The sequence below is a fragment of the Rhea pennata genome, chromosome 2 (genome assembly GCF_028389875.1).
Source record: "Rhea pennata isolate bPtePen1 chromosome 2, bPtePen1.pri, whole genome shotgun sequence".
Lineage (NCBI taxonomy): Eukaryota > Metazoa > Chordata > Aves > Rheiformes > Rheidae > Rhea > Rhea pennata.
In genome coordinates, this window is record NC_084664.1 from 109,860,637 (window position 1) to 109,873,244 (window position 12,608).

The 12,608-nt window shown below is 37.0% G+C and overlaps 1 protein-coding gene across 2 annotated transcripts in view; it reads right to left on the reverse strand.

Annotated features, from left to right (window-relative positions):
• Positions 1 to 1,630: 1,630 nt before the first annotated feature.
• The window catches only part of RAB31 (RAB31, member RAS oncogene family), a 61,424-nt gene continuing 50,446 nt past the window's right edge, over positions 1,631 to 12,608 (reverse strand). For both annotated transcript variants that reach the window (XM_062570123.1, XM_062570122.1), the window contains exon 7: positions 1,631 to 5,868. In XM_062570123.1, coding sequence (XP_062426107.1) covers positions 5,771 to 5,868 — 98 coding nt within the window. In that variant the 3' untranslated portion in view covers positions 1,631 to 5,770. The remainder of the gene's footprint in view (positions 5,869 to 12,608) is intronic.

A 12,608-nucleotide genomic window follows, 5' to 3' on the forward strand; every position in this document is an offset into this window, starting at 1 on the left:
ACTATTACACATGAATGCATATCTATACGTGAATGCAGTCAAATTGTCGAAGCCCAGTCCTTCAGGAGTAACCTGCAATTAAGCGAGGCATTTATACAAATACATTTAGCCAGCTTATCCTCCCAGGAGCGTTTTAACACTATTAAGAAAATTACTGTGTAGTCGTTTGTAAAATAACATCAAGGAGGAAAAAAGGATCCTGCAGCCAAGCTTACTGTTTTGCTTTCAGGGAAAAGAGACATTTCACAAACCTGATAGTAGCCTAAACACTTGTACAGATTTGGTGAGGGGGCGGAAATATGAAGGAGACGCACAAGACTAGTTCATCAGACTTACTGCCCTGACTTTGGAAGAGCACTCAAGAGACCACAGCAGGGTGTCCTAGGATGCTCTTCACAGAAAGGCTGAAGCTGCATTAGTGAAGTTTTTGAAATCTGAAGTGTCAAATACTTTAAGTACCTCAAGACACAACCTTTAGCCTTTAAAAGGAAAACAGAAGGGGTTCAACTTCCAACCAATAGTGCAGCTCCCCTCTAATTGCCCAGTACAGCCCCAAACTGACTACTACAGCAATGTAAAACATCCCGTTGACAGTGTGAGGATTGCATACGTAAAGGTGCACAACTGTCTTTCCTCACTGAAAAGAAAAACCATTCACTTCTGATTTTCCAATACACATGTAATAGTTTAGAGGGACTTACTTAGGTCTTTCTTTTGTAGTTTACAGTTATGTATCTAGGCTCATTTTTATTTATGAATAGCTGGAAAGAGATGCATAATTTTTCCACATGATTATACGTTCTTTAAAGCAGGGAACTGATCCTGCTAGGTGTCATCAAGCAGTAAGTAAGCTTGTAAACCACATAATTCCCTTTGAATTACCTGTTTTTCCTTGCACAGAGAAATGGTGTTCCATGCTGCTATTCAAAGCAATTCATAAGGTTTTGTGCTGTGTTTCTCATGTACTGGTGTGCATTGAATTTACCATGGCAGTTAAAAATGACTTGCTTCAAAATCCAATTAAAAAAAAAAAGCTTTATTCATAGTCCTCATAATTGCAGTAACAGCTTTGAAAAATGTGACCCAGACAGTGCAAAAAATTTCTAGCGATTTTAAAGACCTCTTGAAACAACAGGACTAAGTAGTATGAATTATTGCATACTTCTTAAGGGAGTGTTAACTCTAACTCCTAAAGACAAGCTCTAGGGACATAAAAAAAAATATCCCTAAAAAAGTAAATAATAGAAAGTGTAATTTGAGCCATGCTACTCATGTTTGCTATTCAGAGTGAATGATAACTACAAGCTTGATTTTTCCTGACAGCTACCCATCTAAATTTCCAAGCTGATGCTGGCTGCTCAAATACCTCTTTTGCTGGGTAAGTCAAATAACTTTTGGCAAAGGGATTTTCAAATACTCTTTTGCTGCCTTTTGAAGGCTGACCTGCACTCTAGGATCCCTCCAGAAAGTATTCAGTTTCTGCTGAAAGGGCAGTCACCCAGGTTTCAAGCGGCATTTAAATCCCAGTTAAGCGATCGACAGACTGCAGAGAGCCCTTTTTCAAGGGCAAAGGATGTGAAAAAGGTGATATATTTTGCTCTGCTTTACTGAAACCAGAGACACCCTCAAATCAGAGGTATTTAAAACATTTATTGGCATTAATCATTGTAGGTTAAATAAAACAGAAAAACTACATTTTAGGCCAAAATATTATTAGGTATGATACAATTAATATGGAAAACAGAAGATAAAGTGTTAACAGTTTGCAGCATCTCATACATGAAGCAAGTGGGTCCAGCCCAATCAAAGCCCTTATATAAAACAAAACAGAGAAAGAGTACTTAGCGTGTGAATTTATGCTGACAATTCATCAGTGACTCTGGTTTAAATAATTAAGGGTAGGATAATAAAATATATCATCATTGTACTGAAAAGGTCTGATTATGGGTCAGAGAGCTCTCATGTACAAACTATCTGGTTATGCTAATTACCACATACAATGAAGAAGTATTGAAGACAAGGGATGAAAGGTAACTTCTCTAGTAATTAATATAGCCGTATGTTTTATTGAAGCACTTCGGATAGACCTGCTGTATCGTAAACCAAAACAATTTTTAAGTGTACTTTTAATACTTCTGAGTCCCAGTTCTTGGATTACGATGGCCTTTTTTATATTTCTCAGTCTTCAAGACACTTCCTGTAATATGCCATTTTCATGCATAGGAATGGCAAGTCAACAATTATACCTATGTGTATCTCCATCTTATTGCTACCTTCAACCTGTAGACCTGTTGCTTTAAGTTCATAAAGATGAAATGATCATTAACAAAAAACATACTTACAGTATACAATATGCAGTATATGTGAACCAGACATAGTGAAAAAACACTACATGTCAGGATAGCAATACAAAACTGTACTTTATATACACAAACATATGCAGAGCATATAGAAAAATTAGTTTTTTGTTTTTTGTTTTTTTGTTTTTTTTTTAAGGTAACTAGTTCATGACAAGCCAGAAAAGCTAGTCACCCACAACTGGACACTCAGAGTGTTGTGTGATGGTGCAGACTCCACCAAACATACCTGCCTCTGCAGCTTATGTTTCAGTCCTGTAACCAGCTCCCTTGAGAAAACCCAGCTTTGACAAGTCCAGTGCCAGCTGCCCAGTGGAGAAGTGCAGCACTATTATTAGAGCAGATCAGCTATGGAATCAAGCGCTCCTGCACAGTAATTCCATTCTTAACCAGCCACTAACTGCTAAGACAAATTATGGTTGCTGCCGAACCTTTAGCCTTTGAGTTCATTTTTTGGTATCATTTCATTTTTTTCAGCCATTTATGAAGCACAGCAGTACTTTCCAAGCAAAAAAAGGCAACAAAAGGAAGCTGAAATCATGAAATTTGTATCTGAAAAAGCACAGTTTCTAAAACAAACTATTCTCTATTTGAAAACGTAAGTTAAAGCTGCACTTCAGATTTGACAAACAGTGGACAGGCAACACCATAGTAAAAGGCTAGCCCTGTCTTCAAAGCAAATGTAAGCTACTCTGCATATCAGAGTGGTATATTATTCTTTCACATATGACTTCAGAGGTCAAAAATTTCAAACTTCGAAACCTTGTTCAGTCAAAATCCTTATTAATATAAAACTCATCCTGGGCTAAAACTAGAATTTGGTGATTTAGATTTGGTCAAACTAATGTAAAAAAAATCTTTAAGTCTATTTTGCCAGCATTTGAATTTTAAAATCTCACCTAATTGCAAGAGCACCATTAGGAAAATTTCCAATTTAAAAGTGTTTAGGATATAGCTCATAAACCTGTTCTGCTCCATACACAGCTCAATGGCAGCTGTGAGAGTTGGTTGTTCAGGACAGTAATTAGTCCATACAGATTGGCATCTATTGCTGTTTCTAGCATAAGCTGTGTTACAAAGTCTTCAGACATCTCAAGTAGGATTTAATGCATTTCGAGATGTCACATAAAAAAAAAATGCTGTGCTTCGATTATGAAAACAACTTAAATATCAGTTAAACGCAACTAGTGTATTTTGAACTAAACTTTGTAACAGCTTTAAAAATGCAGGTTCAGGCCCACCTTGTTTTCCTGGAAGCTAGGTGTAGCCTTCTGCTGGGATTTATTTAGGAACAAGACTTCCTGTGGCAAAGTGGTTATAAGTCCCACAAATTTTATGCATCCATATTATTGATCAGTTTGATTTTTCTTTAGTGCTGAAGGTCAGATTAACCTCACCTGCCTTACTGTAGCTGCCTGGGCTTCCTCAGCAGTCCACAGAAAGGGACAGGCACCTCTTACAGATTTACCTTATACTAGGACTGGATGAAATGTTTCCTAACGGAGTCTGTCCCTCTCCCTCCTCCCTGGACTATCAACAAAGTCTAGACGATTGCTGCATTTTCACTTGAAGAACCCCAGACTATCTCTAAAGTATGTTCTCCAATTAAACAGTAGTGCAAATCATAGATCAGCACCCTCTTTCTGCTGCTCATTTCCCTGTGTTTGATTCTGTATGGATTATCCAAGGACATCTTTCATGTATGATGCTTTCCAAGGAGCCCAGAATATCTAAGACATGGATCATATGTGAAAAAATAGTGATTTTTAGGTTCCTGAATAAAGTCAGATGGGATATTTCCCACATGTCATTACTTCCTCAATGGCCCTCTGAAGACAAGAAATGTTCCCTTTGATTTCAACTGGCTCTGGTTCATGCACTAATAGTCCGTTCCATTTTAACAAAGTAATCTCACAACAAAGCAATAAAGCCTGTTTTTTTGTGTATAAACACGAGTGCCCGGCTCCAGCCTGCCTGTACCTGATTTAAAGTAGGAAGTTATTTTTCTGTTTGCTTTTCATACAAATCTCCCATTAAATGTAAAATAAGGTTAATTTTCCTGAAAGAGAACAAATTAATATTGTGGAATGCAGACTGGTTCTGAAGCCTGCGTTTCTTACCTTGCTTCAGATTTCCAATGGAATTAACAAAAAAGAAATTTGTAATTTATCATCTCAGTCATATACTTTCATAAAAGACAGAAGTGGAGAACATATACCATTTTACATTATTTCTATTTCCTAACCACCTTTTTCTTTTTTTTTCCCTACTCCCTATTTTCAAGTGCTTCAAACTTTAAAGGCATCAAGAGGAGGGTCTGCCATATCACACCCCTACATCTGTGAAGAGACTATTCTAAAAATGAACAAATTGCATTTTAAAGAAACATTCCATTTCATTTTATTAGATTCCAGCCTTTAACCCCAAATTATATTGTGCTCTCTTAAGCCACTTTTGCAGAAAAGTATTATTCTTCCATCAATCTCCCTGACACTTCCTCAAAACCCGAAGCAAGGCAACGATGGAGTCCTCTTGACTCACTGTGGCAGTGTGGCGCTCTGTCTTAGAGATACAGGAAATGGGATCTTTGAGCAGAGAGAACTTTGCTCCAGGACACAGATTTGCAGGAAACCTCATAAATAACCAAGATTAGGCTGGCATTTATGTTCTTACAATTCCAGTAATTAATAAAGCCTTAGCCTTGGAAAAGAAGTAAATTTGGACAAAATACAGTGGCCGGAACCTCAGCTCTTTTTGGGGCAGACAGGGAACTGCATGGCATTCAGCCACTTCCTTTATGACAATTCCTTTTTTTTTGTATACTCAGCCTCTCCCGGCCCAGATTCTGATTTATAGCCTGTAAAAACTGTGTTCATTTATCCCTTGGATCCATTTTTCTAGTCAGAAAATTCAGTCCATTTCTTGCTGATGTTTACTGAAATCATGAGATAAAGCTACAGATTTAGAAAAATACAGAAGCAGAGTCCAGCTAGAAAAATAGTAGAGAAACTGCAAGCCAAAATTCAGGTTTTATGGTTTTGTGCACACTATTATTACACTGTAAAAAATGACAAGTCCACTTTGCAATGTAAGAAAAGAATATTTTGCAGAAAATCTAAAATTTTTATGTATAAAAGGTTCTTTTTATTAAAAAAAAACAGTCATTGGCTTAAACAGAGAATCAGAGAACTTTGAAATTGTAATTTTGATAGGATATTAGAGGATTTCCCAATTAGGTTTTGCAAAATCCCTTTGAAGTAAAGCTTTTTGTTTCTGGTCCTTGCATTATTACTCATTGGGAGTGCTGATATCACTGTTTTCAAGATAAGCAGTCACTGAGATCACGAAGTCCTTTCTCAGTGAAAAAGCAAAGGGTGCTGTTTTTCAAGTAAATCAAAAGAGATCAAGTCGGGTCAGCAGCACCGCCTACCCGTCTGTGAAGTCTGCTTTCCAAGTTTGATTGCTCCGTTGTTACCATTTTCATGAGGGTCTAAGGGTGGAATTTGCCGACCTGAAAGACATGAGGAGACAGTGAATTCAATTTTCCTGATGTAGTCACAGCACAGGCAGATAATAGGATGATTTAGCTTGCATAAGAATTACATCTGTGAGATTTCACCAGAAACAACCATCACTTGTGTATTTTGAACCCTTTTCCTTGCATCCTATTTATGAAAGAAGGAAGCACTAAATACACAGAAAATAGGTTATACATATATATCAGAAACAATTATCTTACTGAGAACCCTTACAACAACTGAACAAAAATTCCCAGCTTTCCCTAATTCCACTTAAAAGTGAGTGGTGCTAGTTTAAGATCTTGACTCCCAAATTTGCAAGGGATTTAGTACACTAGAGCATTACAAAATGCTGCAACTAAATACATACTGCCTCATACCTAGAAAAGAAAAACAAATGCATTCTTTTTATTGCTTCCCTCCCATCTTTTGCATGTACCAATGTCTTCCCAGTTGACAGCTTTTATTACTTGAAAAAACTCTGCATTCTGGGCTTTTTAATCACCTTATTATGTGATTATTTAAAGTGGTTTGAAAGAACTTTAGCATCACAGGAGCTCCAAAGATCTCTCTCAGGGTAGAGAGCATGGCTCCAAGCCTCTTCTCTGTGCACCTCTTCTGTGCTGCTATATCTTTTGTCTGTCTTCCTACTCATGAAGAACATATGATATACTAGATATAATTACAAAAGGAAAAGCAAGATCCTTCCAGGTCCAGTCCCCTGTCACTGGTACAGGCCTGGCTTTCCCATTAAGCCCTTCGTGTATTCTCTCTGTCAGTATCTTAGAGAGCTTGCAGTCATGGTAACTTACTTTTTCATTACCTTGTGGATTTGCTGGAAATATTTCCTGAAGCTAAATCTTCTTTCTGTGAACTATTCCTGGTTTTACCATTACCCATGACAAATAACAAGAGTTAAAGTATTTAACATGTTTGTTATGTGACACTTTCAGAGCATAAAACCATTGCTGCTGTGAAGAGCTCTTCACAATCTACTGCAATCTTATAGTTCAGATTTCTCTCCATCCTTTGTTGTATTTATTCACAGTTCTGTTGCTAAATGTTCTATAAATTACATATGTTAAAGCCTGTTGATTACTAGGGACTTTTTTGGGGGGAGTGGAGGGGCAAGTTATAAGCATTCAGGAAAAATCCAATCCCAATGAAATTAAACAGCAAAATTTGATTTTGCAAAACTCACTCCTAAATTACCTTTAATCAACCCCACCAAATTTTTACCTACTGTATTCAATCAGTTCTGAACAGGCATTTTCTGCAGCACAAGTGTGTGACTACTGGAAACAGTCTTTGCATATCCAAACAGGGGAAGGCAAAAATTCCTCACAGTACTAGGATAAAAATACCGTATTTGACCCAACACAGACCCATTAGCTCAGAAAAATCACGGAGAAATAGTATCCTGAGGGTTTCTGCATGTGCTGACATTGAAATGCTGCATTTTGTTTTAGGTCACTAGAATATAAACTTTACTCTGCTTATAAACGTTAAGTCTAAACATAATGCAAGTGCCCTTCCAAAATAAAACACAAAACAGAATGGGTGGTCAAATACAGACATTATATGCATTAGTTCCATCAGTTTTGTTGAGACAAAGAGAGTCCACTAATCCTTTAAAAAAATAAATAAATAAAATAAATAAATAAAGAAAGAAAGAAAGAATGCAGAACCTAATATTTGTAAGAGGTATTTCAAGCAGGTAATGCTGACATTTTAGAGACATGGAAAAAACAACTGCATTAGCTACCTGCCATTTCCAAAGCACTTGAACTCAATCCTAGCTACAATAAAATCCTGTCCATTCATCTTAGAGCACAACATAGCTGAAAATACTGGAATTGACAGTCATGGTCTCCATAACATACCACTAAGCAAGTGCTTTCTCAGCATTTGGTTCTTCTAACAGTAACTTTAGAGGAGAGGAGCTTGTACAGGCAAACTAGCTTAAAGTCTATTTTAGAAGTCCACATTAATGATTTATTATGTTACCTCTATTTGCTTTTCATTACGCGCTTCATAGTACTTATGAGTTTTAAGTCTTTTCTAAAGTACTCTGATGAGTATGCACAGCAGCAGGCAGGCTAATCTTTGGAGTAAAAATATTGCAGGCTTCAAGGTCAGTAAGCACTTTGTCCAGTTCAGAACAGGACACAATATAGTAGGACAGAGGACAAAATCAAGAATCACTCTGTTTTATTCCATTTCTCAAAATAATAAAAACACACAGATAAAAACTACAAATAAAGAAAAAGGTCTCTACAAGTAACATTTGTTGTTAGTTATTCTGGCTTTTGAATGTGTTTATTAACTAGTTGTGTTTTCTGTTGGTTGGATTCCCCCTTTGTATTCAATACAAAAATAAAGTTTTAAAATGCATTTTCAAGTTTCCAAGATTTTTTTTAAATCGGTGAGTATTCTCTCACTTCTATTTCTCTTGTTACTGCACTTGTTAAGCCATCAAGTTAAATAATTTTAATAACAGGACTTATCACTGTTCAAGGAACTTTTATCATCTGATAAACAGTTGACAGTAGCAACTCTCTCATAGAGCAACTTGCTCTTGAGAGTATAAAACTCAGTCTAACAACTTGGAATCAGCCCCTCAGTAAATGGTATAATGATTCTTCTCTGATGGTCAGGGAAAATAATGTTAATTTTTAAAACTGTTTTCAGTACAGAGTAATGGATCTGGGTAATAAGAAAATATCAGCCAGAAATCTGTTTGGCTTTAGAGATAAAAGAAAATACTGGGATCAATTTGTCTCTCCCCAGGCCTCCTTAACAGCTAGTCTTACAAGAGAAAGGTTTAAGAAAGTGACAAGAGAACACTTAGGATCAGCAGTGAAACGCTGAGCTTTCATCTCCATTTGGTGCTTCCAAATCAGACCCATCACTGTAACTGTCTAAAAGCCCTGCAATCATCTCATCTCATAATTCAGCTCTTGATAAATATAGCATTAATATTCCCAACACCAACTCAGTCTAGCTGGCATTGAGTCAGAATCAACAGAGGTCACATGCTGAATTACTTTAAAACAGTGTATACCATCTCATTGGCATACACAGTTTCTGTTCCAGAGGAATAAAAGATACTTATATATTGGATAATCTCTGGCATTGTTATTTATTTATGCTATTTCTTTCATGCAGTTCAAGTCAGAAGAGAGAAGCAGTGGCCTGACATTCAGCCTAGTAATTCTGCAGTTTAAGAAATAAATAGATTAAGATAATTCATCTTAAACCAAAGACTGCTCTGTTAAGATGAAGTCTTCTCAGTAGTTCCAGGTAAAGTTCTGAGAAAAATCTTCTGCTGCCTAACTTAAAAGAAGACAAACTAGACCATAAATAAAGTATCTTTTCCACATTTTACACATTTTAACCAGCTTACCATTTGGCTTACGAATATAAACAGTATGCTCTAGGATTCCAGATGAAATGGTCAGTCACTAAGAGAAAAATAAATGTGCATACATTTATCTAAGAACTCAGGTGCTTTATTGGTGAAATTGGGAACTCAGGGATATACTCTTAAATCATTCTAACACAGATAGTATAAAGTTCCATATGGTGCCTATTGCTGGTATTTTATGCAGTGAAGTCCACTGATTGTGATTTTAAATTATACTTTGTAACTGCATTAAATAAACACCTGATTATGTATTTGTTTCTACCACACTAATGTTTAGAGTGTATCATTCTCAGATTATTTTGTGCAACAATACTGTGTTTTATAAATATGCACCTCTATACATATGTGCAGGGGTCCTGGGGTTCTCTGTGACAGACCTGCTTCCAGTAAACACAGCATGGTATGTAAAAAAGTGAATCATGTGATGTTTTCAAAGTTGGTATTACAGAAATTGTCAAGGCTCTAAAGTGAAACATCCAAGTTAACAGGTGGGAAGCACTATATCAATTGTATTTCCTCTTTCTAACATGTCTGAATTGGGCTGAGGCAGCCCAGAATGAAGGTCAGAGCCTTCTCCAAATGCTTAGTAGAGCTCCAACTCCTGCTATTGAACTGAGACTCGTTAATGTAAAGAGATTAATCAGCACTCTGGGAGTTGTGGTTCTGAGAGTGCCAGAGGTAAAGTGATTGGGCAATGTGAGGGTGGGACAAGAGGTAAACAAAATGGGAGGGGAGAAAAATGAAAATTGGAGCAGAAAGAAAGGCAGAGAGACAACAGGCACTGGACAACAGCTCCGTAATAACTTGGGAAAAAAAACCACAAAGAAACAGATGTGCATGGCTTTGTTGTAGCACCAGGCTTCCAGCTGCAACAAAGCCATACTCCTCTGCTTTTTTTTTCCGCTTTTTTTCAAGTGCTCTCTCTGTTCCCTTTTGAGCTTACTTCAGTTGTAAGCTCTGACATCCATTAGCTCAGAAAAATCAGGCTTTAAATACTTCTTTCTTCAAAGGAGACTGGTTTTATCACTGACCTGTGCAAGACAAAACACCTTTAAAATTGAATATAAGAAAGAAATTGGTTACTCTGCCAGCAAAAGGACAAACACCACAATACCTGGATAGAGAGTGCTTCAGAGTACATAACAGAAAGGAATAAGGATGCGACTGACCCAGTATTGTATCAATCTGAGCTGGCACATCCAGATAATCCCATTCAGGTTCAAAAGAAGCACAGTCCTATTAACAACTACAATTATTCTGGTTCTGGTACTAGATGACACTTCACAGTGCTGCACTGTGTCTTTCTGCACTTTTCTTCCATCTGTTCTCTTCCTGAAAATTGTATAAACTTAATTTCTAGGGGCTGGAAGAAGCGGCTTTTTTCATTAGTGCACAATGTGAAATCCATTTCACTGGGCTCCAGAGCAGCAGTCTGACAGCTGTCACAGCATTCTGATGATATGACTGCTGCAACTCACCTAAGAAAAGCTAGACTTCTTCAGATAATGGTACAACAGCTATACAATAGTGAAAATCTCTTCCTAAAATTGCCATCTGTACTACAGCACAGAGAGACCCTTGCAAAATATTGCTCTCTGTAAACCGTATCAATAAAGCACAGCCATCTGTGAAGGCATGGCAGAATGAAGCAGGCACATCTTATCCAACAGTCTGGGCACTTGTATACATGACCCTCTGTACCTGTACACCTTACATCTGTCAAACTTATCTCTCTAAATGTTTTCATCCTTTGAAATCAGTTTCACTGGTATTTTAGGATTTCCCCATGTCTCTCACTTGGACTATACGGTTTGTCCCACTAGTCACTAATGAGGGCTAATAGCCATTTCTCCCCAGGCTTCTTTTTTCTCCCATTTTTGCAGTGCCCCAGCTGACACAGAGGTGACTGTTATGCATTTAATTTTGTAAATTTCTACACAAGGTAAACACATATTTACAATATCAAGGATATTGCATAATTAAATATAATTAAGTTGCAACTATTTTAATACCTCTAATAACATATCTAATAGCATCTCAATGCAAGAACCACTCCAACTTTTTTAAGTGAAAAGAGTAGAATTCTGATACTGAAGTTCTGGCTAGGAGAAGCAGCAACAACTATATTTTGCTCGCGTAATTAAAATATGCGACAAAAAAGAAGACTTGGATCTTACAACCATAAAAGTAAACAACAAAATGCCTAATGACTCTAATTACTAAGAGATCCAATCTTGATTTGAAGTCCTGCTCTAATTATCTTTGGGTTCTTTTAGTTTGTTTACTAATTTATGTTGAGGGGATCTCTGATGGTTGGAGAGAATTCCAGCACCTTACAAATGTAGCTTTAAGAGCTGTCCAGAGGCTAGTAAGTTTTGCTCCATTAAATAAAATTTGAAGGAAAGAAAAAAAGATATAATTCTCAAATACAGGGAGTAAAGCCATAAAGAATATAGTAGCAAACATTCATTTAATGTAAGCTAAGGCAATGGTTTTTAATCCTTTCACAGTAGGTGACTGCCCCCTACAAAAATTCAGTTACAAGCTTGAGCTGCCTTAAAAATGGCACATGTGGATTGCTGCATAATATAAATGAACGCGCTTTTCTTAAAATGCCTTTCATAGACCTCTTCAAAGCAGCTCACAAACATCCATAAATCAGCAGACAACAGAACGAAAACCATCATATTTCTCTTCCACAAACTCTAAAATTGGCCACCTACAATTTCGTTCGCCTAAGCAAGCCTATTTTGACTCAGTCAGTGCAAGGATCAAATGTGTTTTATCAGCTGAAAAGAATCATGCCCAGTTCTCACAGACAGACATTTTAAACATTCCTCTGTAGTTTTTCCAGTATGCAACTGTAAGTTCTAGAGGTTTTTGTCAGTGGTGATTTTTTTTTTTTTTTAACCTCCTAGTATTTCTCGGAAACAACCTAGTTACATTAAATATTCAATATCAGAGTTGCTGGCAAGGCATCAGGAAATCAATAGCTTCATATGTTTATAACGGCATGTTTACCATGTGAAAGGTTCTATCCTCAGACAGAAACTCTCTGCTCTAATTAAGAAGCTTAGCCTAGAAAGAACCTTCTTATGTGGATACCTAAACACGAATCTGCCTCCCGTTCTCTGAGGACTAGCATCAGCAAGATTGAGCGCTAACAACTCTTTACAAGCTTTCTGTAGAACAATTCTGATTATCTTATTCCTTACTTCTCCTTCATGGAAAATGCTGAAATGCCTCAGTGTTGGTCTCTGTGGTAGCACGCTGGTCTCCAGTACCTGCTAAACTTCAAAAATAATG